The sequence below is a fragment of the Typopeltis vanoorti genome, chromosome 19 (assembly GCF_054136105.1).
Source record: "Typopeltis vanoorti isolate ZY-2024b chromosome 19, IOZ_Tvanoo_1.0, whole genome shotgun sequence".
In the NCBI taxonomy this organism is placed as follows: Eukaryota; Metazoa; Arthropoda; class Arachnida; order Uropygi; family Thelyphonidae; genus Typopeltis; species Typopeltis vanoorti.
This window is the reverse complement of record NC_143567.1, coordinates 58207678-58225518: the sequence shown is the minus strand read 5'-3', so window position 1 is coordinate 58225518 and position 17841 is coordinate 58207678. Positions and strand designations below refer to the sequence as shown.

The 17841-nt window shown below is 37.3% G+C and overlaps 1 protein-coding gene across 1 annotated transcript in view; it reads right to left on the bottom strand.

Moving 5' to 3' along the window:
• The window catches only part of LOC150096146 (uncharacterized), a 283232-nt gene that overhangs the window by 12989 nt on the left and 252402 nt on the right, over positions 1-17841 (bottom strand). Inside the window, exon 21 of the mRNA XM_090409625.1 lies at positions 16714-16948. Coding sequence (XP_090265751.1) covers positions 16714-16948 — 235 coding nt within the window. The remainder of the gene's footprint in view (positions 1-16713; positions 16949-17841) is intronic.

The window sequence follows — 17841 nt, the reverse complement described above, 5'->3', positions numbered from 1 at the left end:
CTCTGGTGGTATGGTCACTCATATAGAATGGGCAAGGAAAGATTAGCCAAACAAGTTTTCTCTGCTAGGTTGGCAGGAAAAAGACCCAGAGGAAGATCAAGATACGGTAAAAAGTGCCTTAGAAGATAGATATATAAATATAAGATCTGACAATGTTGTATCTTTGTCAGGTAACAGATTGATTTGGCAGAAAATTGTAGGTAGGAAGTTAGTAATGATGTAAATTTTTTATGTAGTACTATCATATCCTGTACACCCCTTGAGGGTAAAAGTCAGGAATTTGATGATGATGATGATAGTATATGATATATTTTCTGACATTTTGGAATACTGTAATATTAAAATAACACTGTAAACTGGCAGCAAAATCTCACAAGAAAGATAGAACAGCAACAAAAAGGAATATTAGTAAAACTTTGAACAAGGAAGTTATACTAACAAACTGAAAATGTCATTTTGGAAACTAACGAGGATATTGAGTGTGAATTAATTTCTGAAATATCTAGACTAAAATGAATTATTACATTGACGATGAGGGAATTGGAAAAGCTGAAAAGCAATTTGAGAGGCACTGGAAGAACATAAAGAGTAAGCAGCAAAAGGAAAAGCAAAAAAGGACGGAATCAGGTAAGTTATTGTGTAACAATAATCAGATAGGTAAAACTGACTATAAAAAGAAGGCTATTTTGTGGTATGGAGATTTACTTAGAAAACATGTGATCGATGGCCATGTTACTACTGAATTTTTCTGGTGCTAAAATCAAAATTTTAACCAATGTAATTGAAAAGCAGAAAAGAGATGGTAGTTCTGATAGGAACAAATGATTTGTCTGGTTAGACAAATCATTTGTTCCTATTGTTGTTGTATTATATATCTGTTGTATTAGATAAATACAACATGAGAAGGGTATGAAAGAACTTCTGGAAGAAACGAGTGAAGAGTGAGAACGTGAACATAGCATATTAACTAGATATGGAATTAAGAAGGGCTATGAATAGATATGGAATTAAGGGCTATGAAGCAAACAGTTTAATGCACACTGTGTAGTAATAGTTGTGAGTTTTTGGATGTGTGCAGTAAGTTTGAAGGAAGAAGTGATTAACATAAGAGGAATGGCCTGCACTTGAATGTGTTTTGTATGAGGAGTCTGAAGAAATTATTTATTGGTACAAGACCTAATACAGAAAATCAGGGAAACAAGATGGAAGGAATGGTGAGAGTCTCTATGTAAGAGTGACCAAGTTACGCAACTGGCCGAGTGGTTAGCGTATCTGCTCTCCAGCCAAAAGGCTGTGGGTTCGAATCCTGCCACGGGCATGGATGTTTGTGATCGTCTATGGAAAAACTAGTGGTGGTCGGTGGTAGATGGTGTTGGTAGTTGCAGTCATTTGATGGATTGAGTGGTGGAGACAGCGTTATAGAGCAGGTACCCTCCCTCGACGAGTCTTTGGACTCCCTGGAGGTGTCTAATAATAATAATAATAATAATACTTAACAGTGGTGATTATGATAAAAAGATATGTGATTATGACATGCTTAGGAAGAAGCTTACCATAGCATAAAATATTGCAGAGTAAGGATGTTATTAGTGCATGTTAATATAGTTAAGGGTTATTCCAGAGGAAGCAGTAGTAAATTGTATACCTAGGGTAAGGAAGGTTAATCGGGTAGGAGTTAGATGGATGAGTAATATCATTAAGCATGAGCTGCAGAAGAAGAAAATGTTATGGAGGGTATGTAAAGAGAAAGGTGACCAGCACGGCAAAGAAGGCAAAATCAGATTATGAGAAGAATCTAGATGAGAAGGTCAAAGGAAATCCCAAAGAGTTCTTTCATTACGTGGCAAGTAAGAGGAAGAATGACTAAGGAAGATTAATCTTAATGAGCGATGATAGTCACGAGGAGACAGAAGCAGATAAAATAGTTGAGTTACTGAGTGACCAGCCAAGGATATATCATCCTAGTGAGGTTATTGCTTTAACCTACGTTTTGTCACATAGATTAAAGCAGTAACCTACATTAGTGTCTGTCACATAGGTTAAACCTATGTGACAGATTACACTCCAATTAAACCTCCAATTATCCACCTCTGTTCTCACTAATGTGAGAACAGAGGTGGATAATTGGAGGTTCTTAGGATTTTGCAGAATCTCAATGTAAATACAGCTGTGGGATTAGATGGGATATCAGCTAGGATTTTGCAAGAAAGTGCAAGGGAACTGGCAATGCCTTTGACTAGGCTGTTTAATATAAGTCTCAGCTCTAGTAGAGTCCCAAGGGAGTGGAAAGAGGGCAAAATAATTCCTTTGCATAAGGGAGGTTCTAAGACTACAGGCAAATTATAAACCAATCAGTATTTCAGGCATGGTAGTAAAAGTATTAGAAAAATTGGTAAAAAAGAGAATTCAAGAATGGGTAGATAAAAATATGATACTGTATGAGGGTCAGCATGGATTTATGAGGAGTTGGTCATGCCTTAGTAATTTACTAACTTTTATAATAGAGTAACAGCTGAGTTTGGATAAAGGAAATGGCTACACGATGATTTTGAATAGGCATTTGACAGAATACAAATGGAACTCTGTTATTTCTTCCAATTTACGTTAACTATAAATTAGAAGAAATTGAGATGGATATGACACTGTTAAGTGGATAAGAGGGTGGTTGCTGGACAGATTTAAAAAAGTGGTATATGGAGGGACAGAATTGAGGTGAAAACAGGTTGCTAGTGGTGTGCCGCAAAGTTCATTGCTGTTTAATTTGTACATAAATGATATAGGAAATAATCTGAAAGGGAATATTCAGTAGTTTGCTGATGGAGGAGAGGACACATGTGAGGAAGGAAATGGATTTTATTCAATTATTAAGGGATAACTATCTGAAACAGCATGTAATTGAAAATACTAGGGGTGTGAGAGTGCTTGACCTGGTAATAGTATCTGAGAATTTGACTGTAATGAATATGACCATGTTGACACCTATTGGTGAGACTGATCATAAGGTCTTGACCTGGGAGGTGGCTAAAGGTGTGCAATTTGTGATTAAGACAGGGTATATGTGGAATTACCGTGCTGGCAAGTATGACAAGCTTAGGAGATTGCTTGGATCAGTGCCATGGCATGTACAACTGCAAGGGCTGGACGTTGATAGAGCATGGGAAGTGGTCAAAGAGCATTTACAGGAGGTTATGGCTGATTGTATACCTAAGGTCCGAATAGTGAAACAAGGAGGGGTTAAATGGATGAATAACACCATTAAGCTTGAGCTGCAAAAAAAGAAACAACTATGGAGGGAATTTAAAGAAAGGGGTGACCTGCAGGCACACGAACGGTATAAAGTACAGGCCAGAAGGGTAACGAGTGTGGTAAAAACAGCAAAAGCCGATTATGAAAGGAAACTAGCTATGCAAGCAAAAGAGAATCCCAAACAGTTCTTTCAATATGCTGCAAGCAAGAAAAAAACTGTACATGGCAAAATGATTTTAAGGAATGACGATGGTAAAGAGTTCACTGAACCAGTCGATATAGTGGAGTTACTGAGTGCGCACTTTGCAAAAGTATATCAGGTGGTGACGTTGAAAAAATGAAGGAACCATTAGTTTATACGGGAATTGTGATGAATGAAGTGGAGGTGAATAGTCTATTACAGAACCTTAATGTGAATACATCTGTGGGATTGGATGGTATACTGGCACGGGTCTTGCATAAAGCGGCTAATGAATTATCAGTGCCCTTGACCATGTTGTTTAATCTGAGTCTCGGGTCTGGCTTAGTCCCGAAGGCATGGAAAGAGGGGAAAATAGTTTCATTGCATAAAGGAGGATCCAAGACTATGGTTGCAAATTACCGACCGATCAGCATATCAGGAGTCGTTGTCAAGGTCTTGGAGAAAGTAGTCAAGGGAAAAATACAGGAATGGATTGATGAAAATGAGATACTGTACAGAGGACAGCATGGCTTTGTGAAGGGTAGATCATGCCTCAGTAACTTGCTCAAGTTTTATAACAAGGTGACGGCTGAACTGGATAAGGGAAATGGGTTTACAGTGATACTGCTGGACCTGGCAAAGGCGTTTGACAGGATACCACATGGAATTCTAATCCGTAAACTACAACATATGGGAATGGATATAGGGTTGGTGAGATGGATAGCTGGGTGGTTGATGGAGAGATATCAAAGAGTAGTTTATTCAGGAGTAGAGTCCAAAAGATGGCCTGTGACTAGTGGTGTGCCACAGGGTTCTGTTCTTGGACCACTGCTGTTTAATCTGTTCATTAACGATATAGGGAAGGGTCTAAGTGGGACAGTTCATTTGTTCGCTGATGATGCAAAGTTGGGTAGGGCGATAGTGAACGCAGAAGATGTCAAAGTCTTGCAAGATGACTTAGATAGATTGGAGTTCTGGACTAAGGAGAATGGATGTCAATTTAATGTGACAAAATGTAAGGTTATGCATTTTGGGGTAAAAAGATTAGCAGCAGTATACCACATTGGTGGAACTGTACTCCAAGAGATTGATGAGGCCAGGGACTTGGGAGTGTTGGTGGATAGGGAGATGAAGTTTAGGGGGCACATTGCGAAAGTAGCTAAATCAGCTCATCAACTCACTTGGTTGTTGAAAAATACCTTGACGAGCAGAGAAAAGCAAGTTATTGTACCTCTGTACCGAGCCCTGATAAGACCTCATCTCGACTACTGTGCCCAGATTTGGTCACCTCCTCGGTTCCTTCTTGATGGGGAGGAGGTGGAGAGGATCCAGAGGTGAGTGACTAAGATGATAGCAGGTTTATGGAATGAACCATATGAGAACAGGTTGAAGATTTGTGGGTTGCAGAAACTAGTTGATAGGCGGAAAAGGGGAGATATGATTGAGACATTCAAATTGCTAAAAGGATTCTATAGGATTAATTCAGATGATATTTTTGAGATCAGGACTGGTGGTGGGAGAACTAGGGGACACCCATGGAAGCTGGGCAAGAGCATGGTTAGCAGGGGTGTTAGAGCTGGGTTCTTTACTTTTAGAGTGGTAAATGAGTGGAATAAGCTGCCAGAGTCTGTTGTGGGTGCTATGACAGTGAGCGAGTTCAAGGCAAGGTATGATAGATACTGTGGCAATGTCGTATAGTTGTGTGGACATGATGTTTAGGGCCTCCCTCGATGAGTCTAAGGACTCCTGGAGTAGCCCGTAGTAATAATAATAATAATAATAATGACATGAAATTAGGTAGAGTAATAGTTAATCGAGACGATGTGGAGAGGCTGTTGATTGCAGAACGATTAAAATAGGCTGTCAGTACGGGCAAAAGTTAATGGTGTCAGTTTAATGTCGAGAGATGTAAAGTTATGCATTTTGGGATAAATAAATTACAAGCCATGTATCACATTGATGGCACTGTACTCCAGGAAATAGATGAAACTAGAGATTTAGGGATAATGGTAGACAGAGAGTTAAAGTTTAGAGCAGTGTTTCTCAACCGCCGGGCTGCAGCCTGGTACCGGGCAATGAGAAGTTATCCTGGAATTTATCATTTTAGTTTTCCAAGCATTTTTTCATGAATAAATACTTTATAGTGGAAATATTCTGAGGAGAATAATATTTGTTAATGTTCCAAAAAGCTCAGACCCAGAATTCCTAAACAACATCTGTGTAGCAAATGTCAGTGACCAAGCCGCGTATTTTTAAACATGGAAGTATTCGTGAATTATCGTTAATTTTAACACATCAAAATCTTTTAACATTTGGGAAAAGCAACACCACTGTTTATGACCGGTCATAAAAATTGCCTGCAAGCCGATTACAACAATGAGTGGTGTATCCTCTGTTCTCAAAACTGAATGAAATAACATCTATGTTGCAAATGTTAGTGACCAATCAGCAAGGAAGTATAAAGAAAATTTTTCCACTGAAATTGAAGATCAAAGTAGTCTGTATCCAGTTCTCAAATCTAGTAATACTGAATACTTTCTTCGCAAATTCTTATTGCAGTGTGTAAGTGCTTGTTTCAAAACCAAAGTGCTGTGATTTTTTAAAAGTAATATGCCTACAGATTTTAATTAATATGAATAAGAGACAAAGGACTTTGTTTAATTTTGGTGTTAAGAAATCTTGTATTGAAGGTGTTTGCGACACAACAAATAGTGATTCTTCCACCTGAAGCCTACAGAGCAATCTCCAGGATGCACAAAAGGAGGGGAAAACTACCAGCACACAGATGTGTGTTGGTAGTTTCATACAATGCCATACAATGTTTTTTGGTTTCATAAAATGCCCTGACACTGACCAATTGCCACAACCTCAATGTGTCATTTGTGCTACTGTTCTGGGAAATGAAGCTGTGAAGCCATCTCAACTTATCTGACATCTCAACACAAAACATTCCAATCTAGTCAACAAACCCATTGAGTCCTTTATGCGTAAAAGAGATGCACTTAAAATAGAAAAGAAAATTATTTCCAAGCTTCAACCACCAACACTTCGCTTCTGACAGTATCCTATTTAATATCATTACAGATAGCTAAATGTAAAAAACCGTATTCCATTGGCGAAGGACTCATTAAGCCAGTCTGCGGCAAGTAAAATGAAAGACATCCCAATGGCAGAAGATACAGAAATGCAACTCGTTGAAAAAATTAAAAAATCAAAATTGTTTTTATTACAACTGGACGAATCTACAGATATTCAGAACAACAGCATTTTAATTATGATCCGTGTGTAGAGGCTTAAGTGCTGTGAGGACATCATGTTGGAGGCTTAATGGATTTTTTACAACACTCAGAAAGGATTAAAACAGAATTTAATGCTTCCTATATTTCGTCTCAGTCACTGAGATATCTTCAGGGATTACAAAAAAACTAATGTAACATAAACACAAATAACAAACAATACTAAGCCCAACCATGTGTGTGACACTAAATTCCTAACTAGGTGTAGCACCCTCTAAGGGTGGCTGTAGGTGGCCTGGAATGTATGGTTGGACCACTGGTGATAAGTGTTTCTCAAATCTTAGGAAGCATGTCTTGGATACAACCCATAGGATTTCATGGAAAAAAACCACCATGCTCTACCACAGCAAATTCAAAAAAGAGAGACTTTTCTTAGAATCAGCAGCAGCTCTCAAAAATCAACCAAATTTTAATAAATATGGTTGCATTAAGCTTCCTAAGATTTGGGAAACACTTATCACCAGAGGTCCCACCTTACATTCCAGGTCACCTACAGCCACCCTTAGAGGCCACTCCACCTAGTTAGGACTTTAGTCTCACCTACGTGGTTGGGCTTAGTATTGTTTGCTCTTTGTGTTTATGTTACATTAGTTTTTTGTAATCCCTGAAGATGTCTCAGTGACTGAGCGAAATATAGGAAGTATTAAATTCTGTTTTAATCCTTTCTGAGTGTTGTAAAATCCATTAAGCCTCCAACATGACATATGTACGATATATTGATCATGATGAATGTGACATGAAGGAAATGAAGTAAGACATTTTAAGTGTTTCTGAATTACCTACACACACTACCAGCAGTGAAAATTTCAAAGATTTAAATAGTTTCATTGAAGAGAAAGGTCTCGAATGGAAAAATTGTGTTGGAGTTTGCACTGAACGCACTGCCTGCCTTACAGGTAGAAATTCAGGTTTTCAGTCACTAAAATTAAGGATATGGCAGGCAATAACTTATTGTCAACACACTGCTACATTCATAGGCAAAACCTGGCCTCCAAAAAAATGGCACCTGAGCTTAATGAAGTTCTGTCTCAATCTTTTGAAATTATTAATTACATAAAAAACAGTGCTTTAAAATACAAGACTGTTAAAAGCATTGTGCGATGAATTGGACTCTGATCATCAAAATCTTCTTTTCCATTCGGAAGTTTGTTGGCTGTCCCACAGTAAAGGTCTCAAGAGGTGATATGAACTCCAAAAGAAGTTGAGCTGTTTCTAATTGTAAGAAAAGTGATCTGTCCCATTATTTCCAGGATTAGAAATGGGCAGCCAGGTTGGCATATCTCAGCAACATATTTTTTTACATAAACAAGTTGAATTTGAAACTTCAAGGTCCAGATAGAACAATATTTAATGCTTGGAACAAGATCGAATCGTTCAAAAAGAAATAATGAAATGTTTCAGTCGTATTCAGATTATATAATGGAAGCAGATGATTTCTTTTCACAGAATTCAGTTTCAGATATTGCAGCCCATTTGAAGAAGTTGTTGTTGTTTGAAAAATATTATCCCAAATGTGAGGATCCCCAGAGGCAAAATATGTGGACTGTGAACCTCTCTGATGAACACAAAGAGACAGCCCTTTCGCATGAAGAAACCCCTTCAACTTATTGAATTATCATCGACAAAGGACTGGAAAGTACTTTTAATTCTATGAGTAATTCGAAATTCTGGATAAGAATGAAAAATAAATATCCAAATTTACATGAAATAGCAATGAGATTTCTTCTTTGTTTTTCCACCACATATCTTTGCAAAACTGCATTTTCTGCCATGACTGTGCTTAAAACAAAACAGAGGAACAGCCTGGAACTTTCTGATTGTCTCCATTTGGCTATCACTTCAATTCATCCCACAATTAATAAGCTAATGGACAGAAAACAGCAACAAAAGTCTCCCTAGCCTAACTAAAACCTCCAAAAACTCAGCTGTAATAAAAGAAAATAAGTTTAACTTTTTCAATAACTTATAACTGCTGTGTTAAAGTGCTGCATTTTTTAATTCAAAACATTAATTAGTGTTGGAACTATTGTTTAGAATTGAGAGATTCATACATTTTTATTTATTAAATTACATACTTTGCATGATGAGTCTTTGGACTCCCTGGAGGTGTCACGTAATAATAATATAAAAAAAAATATTTGGTGTGTGTGCGTGTGTGTATACGTGATAAGTGTTTTGCTGAAAAGTTGACATCCTTCTGCTGCTTCCCCTGTCAGCTGACTTCTATGGTGAGTTACAATGCATAAATATTTTTCTCCCTACCATTTTTTTAAAACCCAACATTATTAAAATCAATTTAATAATACAATAATCAATTTTACACCGAATAACATTATAACTTTTGGTGACCAGAATGGGATATGTCAATGAAAATCAGCACAAATTAATTTAATGATGTTGGCCTGAGGAAACTACAATATACTACCAGATTAGTCCAGTGATTGATAATTGATTTAAATAGAATTTTATATTTGTCAACATGCCACACCGTATACATAAGTGTACTAATGCTCTTCATGATTATGCCATAATTAATACTTATGTTAGTTTAATGTATGAACTTTAAAAAAAAAATTGGAAAGGTATTTATGAGTAAATTTGTTGGGACTGGGCCCTCGTCTTATAAAAAAAGAATTTACCAGGTCCAGGTCTCACAAAGGTTGAGAACCACTGGTTTAGAGGACATATTGCTAAGGTAGCCCATAAGATTATTTGGCTATTGAAGAACACATTAACAAGTAGAGATAAGGAAGTTGTCATTCCATGCCCACATCTGAATTATTATACTGAAGTCTGGTCCCCTGGGTTTCTTGGGGATGAGGAAGCAGTGGAGAGGATTCAGAGGCAAGTGACCAAGATGATGAGTGGCCTGTGGAATGTTCCCTATGAGGATAGATTGAAGGTGTGTGGATTGCAGAAGTTGGTTGATAGAGAAAAAAGAGGGGATATGATAGAAACATTTAAGTTACTTAAAGGGTTTTAGAGGATTGATGTGGGGGAAATGTTTCAGCACTTGACTAGAGGGACCAGAACAAGGGGTCATCCCTGGAAGTTGAATAAAGGTGTGGTTAGTAGGGTTGTGAGGACTAGATTTTTTACTTGGAGAGTTGTGAGTGAATGGGACGAGTTGCCAGAGTTAGTTGCGAGTGCTTTGCCTGTTAATGGGTTCAAGGAGAGGTATGACAGATTGGGTCCCCCACGATAAGTCTTCAGACTCCATAGAGGTGCCTGTATTATAATAATAATATATTTGTGTTCATCCAGTTCAGACTTATTGCGAATCTTTAGTCAGTGTCCTGAACATGCATTGCATGAGCACGCGTTATATGATTTTTGTCATACTGTAGTTCCGTCAAACTAAGTATGTGTAAGGATGTCTGTAAAAGTGCATTAGATCTAAAAAGAAATCTGAACGCTGTCTAACTTGGTCACAGCACCAAAAGAGAGTATACAAGAAAGCATGGATATGACTTATTAAGTTTATACATAAATGTCAGGAGTTAAAGGAACAAAAGGGGTTGAGTTTGTTATCTTCAGTGAATAAGCTGTGGCCTCAGATTATAGGCATTAGTGACACCTTGCTCTCGGAAAATGTCCAAATTGGTATTGAGTGTGAAGGGCACAGTACTTTCTTACAGACATAGTGGTTTAGCTGCTAATGATGGTGAAATGCAATGCCAAATAAACCAAATGGGTACTAAACGATTAATCATCATGGATTAATCAGCAGTGAAATCTCATGAAAACAATGAAGCCAAATGTATTGGGCTATTGCATGACAAATTTCATAAGCAGTATTTGACAGAAGGAACTTGAGATCAGAAAGTATTAGATTTGATTATAGTGTCTTAAAGGATGTTTGTAAAATATGTGACTGTTATGCTTCTGGTTCTGGTTGGTGTGAGAAGTGGCTAAGTGTATGGATATTCCATTATGACAAAGGAGAAGACTAGCTTTGATCCCATAGAATTTAAAGAATAAACAGCATAGGAGTAAAATGAGTATGCAATCTTATTAAGCAAGCAATTCTTAAGAAAAAGAGGATGTGAAGAAATAGTATTTACATAAGCATGGTGTCAGTTATAAAAATATAAGGTGCAGGTTAGAAGAGTTACAACTATTGTATGGAAAGTGAAGTGGGAGTATGAAAAGAAACTGGCTCTTCAAGTTAAAGATAATCGAAAACAATTTTATCACTCTGTTGCAAGTAAAAGAAAGAAAGAATGTGAAAGAATAATTCTCGTCAATGCAGTTGGTATGTGGGTGGTAGATGCAGAAGAGATAGTTAGTGATGAGGTGACAGTTTTACTAAAAGCTATCAGCCTTGTGTATGAAATATAGAGCTCAATGCTATCTTTATACTGGAGGAAGAAACTCAGGTGTATGAGGAGATGATTGAGCTGTTGCTCAAACTGAATATGAATTAGTCAGTAGGGAGTGTTAGAATATCAGCACAGATGCTAAAAGAATGTTCAGCTGAAATGTCTGTTCCTTTGACCTGGCTGTATAATTTGAGTCTCAGCATCAGAATGATTCTACAATAGCTGAAACTAATGTATGATAATTCCACTGCACGACGGTGGTTCAAAGACTGAAGTATCTCTAATAAATTTAGTTTAATCCTTTATCCAAGTGTCAGCAAACAAAGTTTGCACCTGAAAATATCTTCAGGACTGAATATGGTGTTGTACTACCTTACTGGGGGTAAGTTAGTACAACACCGGGCAACTCGCAGCAAAGGTGGACCAAGCTACCATCACTCCTATTCCAGTATCTCCCATAATGCAAAACGCATCTCCTTGCGGATATGTATGCTGTTATGCATTCAGGGATTGGCCACTACCTAGACTAGTTTTGACCTTTATTGAGGTCTCTTCAGTGGGAGCCAGGCTCAGTGGTGGAGATACCAGGCAGAAGCAATAGTGAGGTCATCTTTACCTATAAGAGTTGCCAAAAGGTGTGCCACCTTTTTTTAATAAATTACTCTGGATTTAGAGAAAGATGTTGAAAGTTTATTTCTCCCACTGAAGAGACCTCAATAAAGGTCGAAACTAGTCTGGGTAGTGGCCAATCCCTTAATGCATATTATACATATCCGCAAGGAGATATGTTTTGCATTATGGGATATACTGGAATAGGAGTGATGGTAGCTTGGTCCACTTTTGCTGCGAGTTGCCGGTGTTGTACTACCTTACCCCTGTAAGATAGTACAACACCATATTCAGTCCTGAAGATATTTTCAGGCGCAAACTTTGTTTGCTCACACTTGGATAAAGGATTAAACTAAATTTATTATAGTCTAACCAAGTGAAAAATAAACTTTCAACTGAAGTATCTCACTACTGGCTTCTCATCATCTCGGTGTTGCAAAGTTAGGTAGGACAACAGTGAATGCAGAAGATGTCAAAATCTTCTGCATTCATCAGCGAACAAATGAACTGTTCCTCTTAGATCCTTTTCTATATTGTTAATGAACAAATTAAACAGCAGTGGTCCAAGAACAGAACCCTGCGGCACACCACTAGTCACAGGCCGTCTTTTGGACTCTACTCCTGAATAAACTACTCTCTGATATCTCTCCATCAACCACCCACCTATCCATCTCACCAACCCTATATCCATTCCCATATGTTGTAGTTTATGGATTAGAATTCCATGTGGTATCCTGTCAAATGCCTTAGCCAGGTCCAGCAGTATCACTGTACACGCATTACCCTTATCCAGTTCAGCTGTCACTGTGTTATAAAACTTGAGCAAGTTATTGAGGCATGATCTACCCTTCACAAAGCCATGCTGTCCCCCATACAGTATCTCATTTTCATCAATCCATTCCTGTATTTTTCCCTTGACTACTTTCTCCAAGAGCTTGACAACGACTCCTGATATGCTGATCGGTCGGTAATTTGCAACAGTAGTCTTGGATCCTCTCTTATGCAGTGAAAATATTTTCCCCTCTTTCCACACCTTTGGGACTAAACCAGACCCGAGACTCAGATCAAACAACATGGTCAAGGGCACTGATAATTCTTTACCTACTTCACGTAAGACCCGTGCCGGTATATCATCCAATCCCATAGAAGTATTCACATTAAGATTCTGTAATAGACTATTCACCTCTACTTCATTCAACACAATTCCTGTATAAACTAATATTTCCTTCATTTTTTCAACGTCACCACCTGATATACTTTTGCAAAGTGCGCACTCAGTAACTCCACTATATCGACTGGTTCAGTGAACTCTTTACCATCGTCATTCCTTAAAATCATTTTGCCATGTACAGTTTTTTTCTTGCTTGCAGCATATTGAAAGAACTGTTTGGGATTCTCTTTAGCTTGCATAGCTAGTTTCCTTTCATAATCTGCTTTTGCTTTTTTTACCATACTCGTTACCCTTCTGGCCTGCACTTTATATTGAACTGATAACCATTTTCACGCCCACAATTCCAGCTTATATTCAAATCATTCTGCAAATGCTGCATGTCAGTTGCATTTGTATTTACCCAGCCTATCTTTGCACCTTCATCAAATAGCTGTATGTCTCCTGTTAAATCTTTCTCAGCATCATTAATGTAAATATTGAATAACAGTGGACCAAGGACTAATCCCCAGGGTACACCAGTGGTCACCTTAAACTTCTTAGACTGACATTCCCCATACACCACTTTTTAAAAAACCAGTCAGCCATCCTCTCATTCAAACTAGTAGTTTATAATTTAATCTCATATCCTCCAACATAAGCAATGGCTTTCCCTGCTGAATCCTGTCAAAAACTTGAGCAAAATCCATCATTGGATGGATTTTGCTCAAGTATCATTCTGGTGTATCCATTCCCCTTTCCTAACTCAACTGTGACATTATTTTAAAATGTCAGCAGGTTGCTCAAATAAGCCCTTCCCTTAGTAAACCCATGCTGTTCATTGTAAAGTATAGATTCTCTGTCAACCTGTTTCTATAGCAAGTCTTAACCAACTTTTCCTGAATCTTTACCACAACCCCAGTCCTGAAGATACTTTCAGGCACAAACTTTGTTTGCTCACACTTAGATAAAGGATTAAACTAAATTTATTATAGTCTAACCAAGTGAAAAATAAACTTATGTTATTTATAAAATAACATAAATATTATCACAACCCCAGTCCTGAAGATACTTTCAGGCATAAACTTTGTTTGCTCACACTTAGATAAAGGATTAAACTAAATTTATTATAGTCTAACCAAGTGAAAAATAAACTTATGTTATTTATAAAATAACATAAATATTTTAATTCATAAAATAATGTTATGCATTAAGGAACGGGACACTACTGAGACTAGTTTTGACTTTTATTGAGGTCTCTTCAGTGGGAGCCAGGCCCAAGTGGAGATACCAGACAGAAGCATTAGCAAGGTCATCTCTACCTATAGGAGTTGCCAAACGGTGTGCCACCCTTTTTATTAAATTACTCTGGATTTGGAGAAAGATGTTGAAAGTTTATTTTTCACTTGGTTAGACTATAATGAATTTAGTTTAATCCTTTATCCAAGTGTGAGCAAACAAAGTTTGCACCTGAAAGTATCTTCAGGACTGGGGTAAGTTGGTACAACACCAGGCAACTCATTGCAAAGAGGAGCAAGCTAACATCACTCCTATCTCAGTATCTCCCATAATGCAAAGCACATCTCCTTGTGGATATGTATAATGTTATGCATTAAGGGAAGGACCACTATCCAGACTAGTTTCGACCTTTATTGAGGTCTCTTCAGTGGGAGCCAGGCCCAAGTGGAGATACCAGGCTCCGACTGAAGAGACCTCAATAAAGGTCGAAGCTAGTCTGGGTAATGGCCCTTCCCTTAATGTTAGGCGTTAGCTATGATTGAGACATTCAAATTGCTAAAGGATTTCTATAGGATTAATTCAGAGGATATTTTTGAGATCAGGACTGGTGGTGGGAGAACTAGGGGACATCTATGGAAAATGGGCAAGAGTGTGGTTAGCAAGGGTGTTAGAGCTGGATTCTTTACTTTTAGAGTGGAATAAACTGCCAGAATCTGTTATGGGTGCTATGACAGTGAATGAGTTCAAGGCAAGGTATGATAGTTACTGTGTGAATGTCGAATAGTTGTGTGGACATGAAGTTTAGGGCCTCCCTCAATGAGTCTAAGGACTCCCTGGAGTCGCCCGTAATAATAATAATGTTAGTAAAAGTAAAGTTATACACTTAGATGTAATGAGATAGCAAATGGCATATTATATTGGAAAGATAATGCTAGAAAAAAACTGACTAGACTAATCTTGGAATTTTAGTAGGTAGGAAATGGAAGTCCAAGAGATGTATAGCAAAAATAGCAAGTACAAGTCAGAATCTCTACAACACTTCACTTCACTTGGACTAGTGAGAGCAGATCTCTCCTAGTTTTTTCCATGGTGATGCTGATAAAGTGGAGAGAGAGAGTGAAAAAGAGTGTTAAAAATGATATTGGGATTGTGGAATACAGGTCAAAAAATGGTGGACTGCAGCCAATAGCAAACAGGAGAAAGGGGGGGGGGATGTATGACTGAGACCTACAAACTTTTGAAAGGGTCAATAAAGAATACAGTAGATGGAATTTTTCATTTTATGAAGAGTGGGGAAAGGATAAGAGGGCATCCATGAAAGTTGAAAATGATTCAGTCAACAAAGAGATGAGAGCTAGATTTTTCTCTCATAGAACAGCAGTGCAGGTCTAGAATGGCTTGTCTTTCTGGTTACATCTTTACAACCTGTGAGGAAGATGTGTGAAAGTGAGAATAAATTTAAGAGAAGGTATGATGCAATGAGAGTGATACGAGGCCTCCATCGATGAGTTCCTAACTCCTGGGAGGTCTCTTGTAATAATAACAATAATAAACCAAACTGTAGTGGAAGGATAATGAACAAAACAAGACCAGACATGTTTTTAGTCCACTCACACTTCAAGTGCTATGCTTGCACAGGATTATTTGTAGTGTGAGTGGCCCAGAAAGATATATTTTTATATATTTATATCATTATTTTGTTTATGTACTTTAAAAACTTCGAGATTTTATTTTTAACCATCAGTTTTGACTTTGCTGTTGCCTGACTTTAACCTAACTGTTGGTTAAAGCAGTTATGCATTACAACATGCAACGAATAAATAATCATTATGTAATCAATTGATATTTGTTACTACAAAACATGCTAATGAAATCTAATATTTCTGCCATACCAAGGAGACTTTTCTGTACATTTTCTGTATTTATACATTTTAGAAAAATGTATAAATATAACTAAACGCTAAGCTGCAATAAAAAATTTAACAACAATGATAAAGATTTTAAGAGACAAGCATAAATTTTTATTGATTCTTATATAAGGGATAAAAGACATTAGCTGATTTTTTTTTTTTTTTTGATATGGCAACACTTATCACAAATTCAGTACAAAATAACAATTAAAAAAAATATATACAATTTTCTCACGTTCTTAAATGAGTCATCTAAAGCAGGGCTGTCCAAAGCACTGCCCGCGGGCCGCATGCAGCCCACAGTGCAATTTTGTGTGGCCTGCCTGTGGGTTTTGAGTGAAAAAATAAAATAACAATTTGAATTGAATGCGTATTAGATATTTTAATTCTATCACTAATCGATAATCTCGATGTTGGTAATTTTATTTGGTGTTTTTACATCACTATATACTCACGTGTTTTTCAAATATTACATGTGTCAAAGAAGCATCCTTACACTGTTTTGTTCGAACGCGCATGCTCTGGGCGCTCACGGGGAACATCAGTGTGATTAGTGTTGATCGTTTGTTCAGCTATTGAGGTTGTGTCGCTGCTGCTCACCTAATTACTAGATAAGCATTGTGATGGGATCCTCGGATAAATCTTTTTTTTTTCAATGCGGCCTGCGGATTACCTAAGTTGGACAGCCCTGATCTAAAGTAACAGCAAAACTGGAGTTATATCTATCATTGATATATATATATATACACACACACATAAATACCTGAGAAATATGATAATGAGTTCTTTCCCAGTGCCGTATTTTATCGTTTAACATCGTAATGCCAAGTTGTGGATTTTCATGGCATTCCTTACAAAGGCCTCCCATTTGAGTTATTTTTTCACAGGCAGGGCAATTTTTGATAGCAAAATACTGTGAAAGAGTTCCTTTAGGTTGTTTGGTTATGCCATAAGAAGTAGACACAGTTGGAAATGAAGTATGGGAAAGTTCTGAATACCTTTCAAAAACATAACACATACACAGTAAGTGTCACAGAGCATTTAAGATAAAATAAATACTTATTAAACACTTCTTTAATTAAAGGTGAATAGTTTACCAGTGTAAATTCTGACACCAAAAGTATTATCACAGTATCTCCATGGAGTCTGGAGACCCTCACTAACTTTTATACACGCAAAACCTATCATACCTCTCCTTAAACTCATTCACTGTCTAGGCACTCACAACTAATTTTGGCAATCCATTCCATTTGTTCACCACTCTCCACACAAAAAATATAGTTCCTCCATGGAAGTTGCATAAGAGTGTGGTTAGTAAGTGTGTATGAACTAGATTTTTTGTGCAGAGAGTGGTGAACAAGTACTCTATTTGTCATATATTGAAAAATTTCCTTTGCATCCATTTTATAAAATCTCTTTAATATCTTATAAGTTTCTATCATGTCCCCTCTTTTCTGCCTATCAACTAAACTTTATACCCTCACACCTTCAACCTAGCCTCATAGGGAGTATTCCACAGACCTGTCACCAAGCTTGGCCATTTATCTCTGAATCCTCTCTATCACCTCTTGATCCTTAAGAAACCCAAGTGACTAAACCTGCATAAAATAGTCAAGATGTGACCAAATCATAGCCTTATAAAGAGAGAATAATAACTTTACTATAAAATAACCTATCTCTACTTGTTAGTATGTTTTTGAATATCCAAGCAATCCTTTGATCTATTTTACCAACTTTTGCAATATGCCCTCTGAACTTCAACTCTCTATCCACCTTTATTTCCATGTCCCTAGCCTCATCAATTTCCTGCAATCCAGTATAGTCAACATGACACACAGCATACCTTTTCAACTCAAAGTGGGAAGAAGATGTTCAGCAAATGAGTTTACTT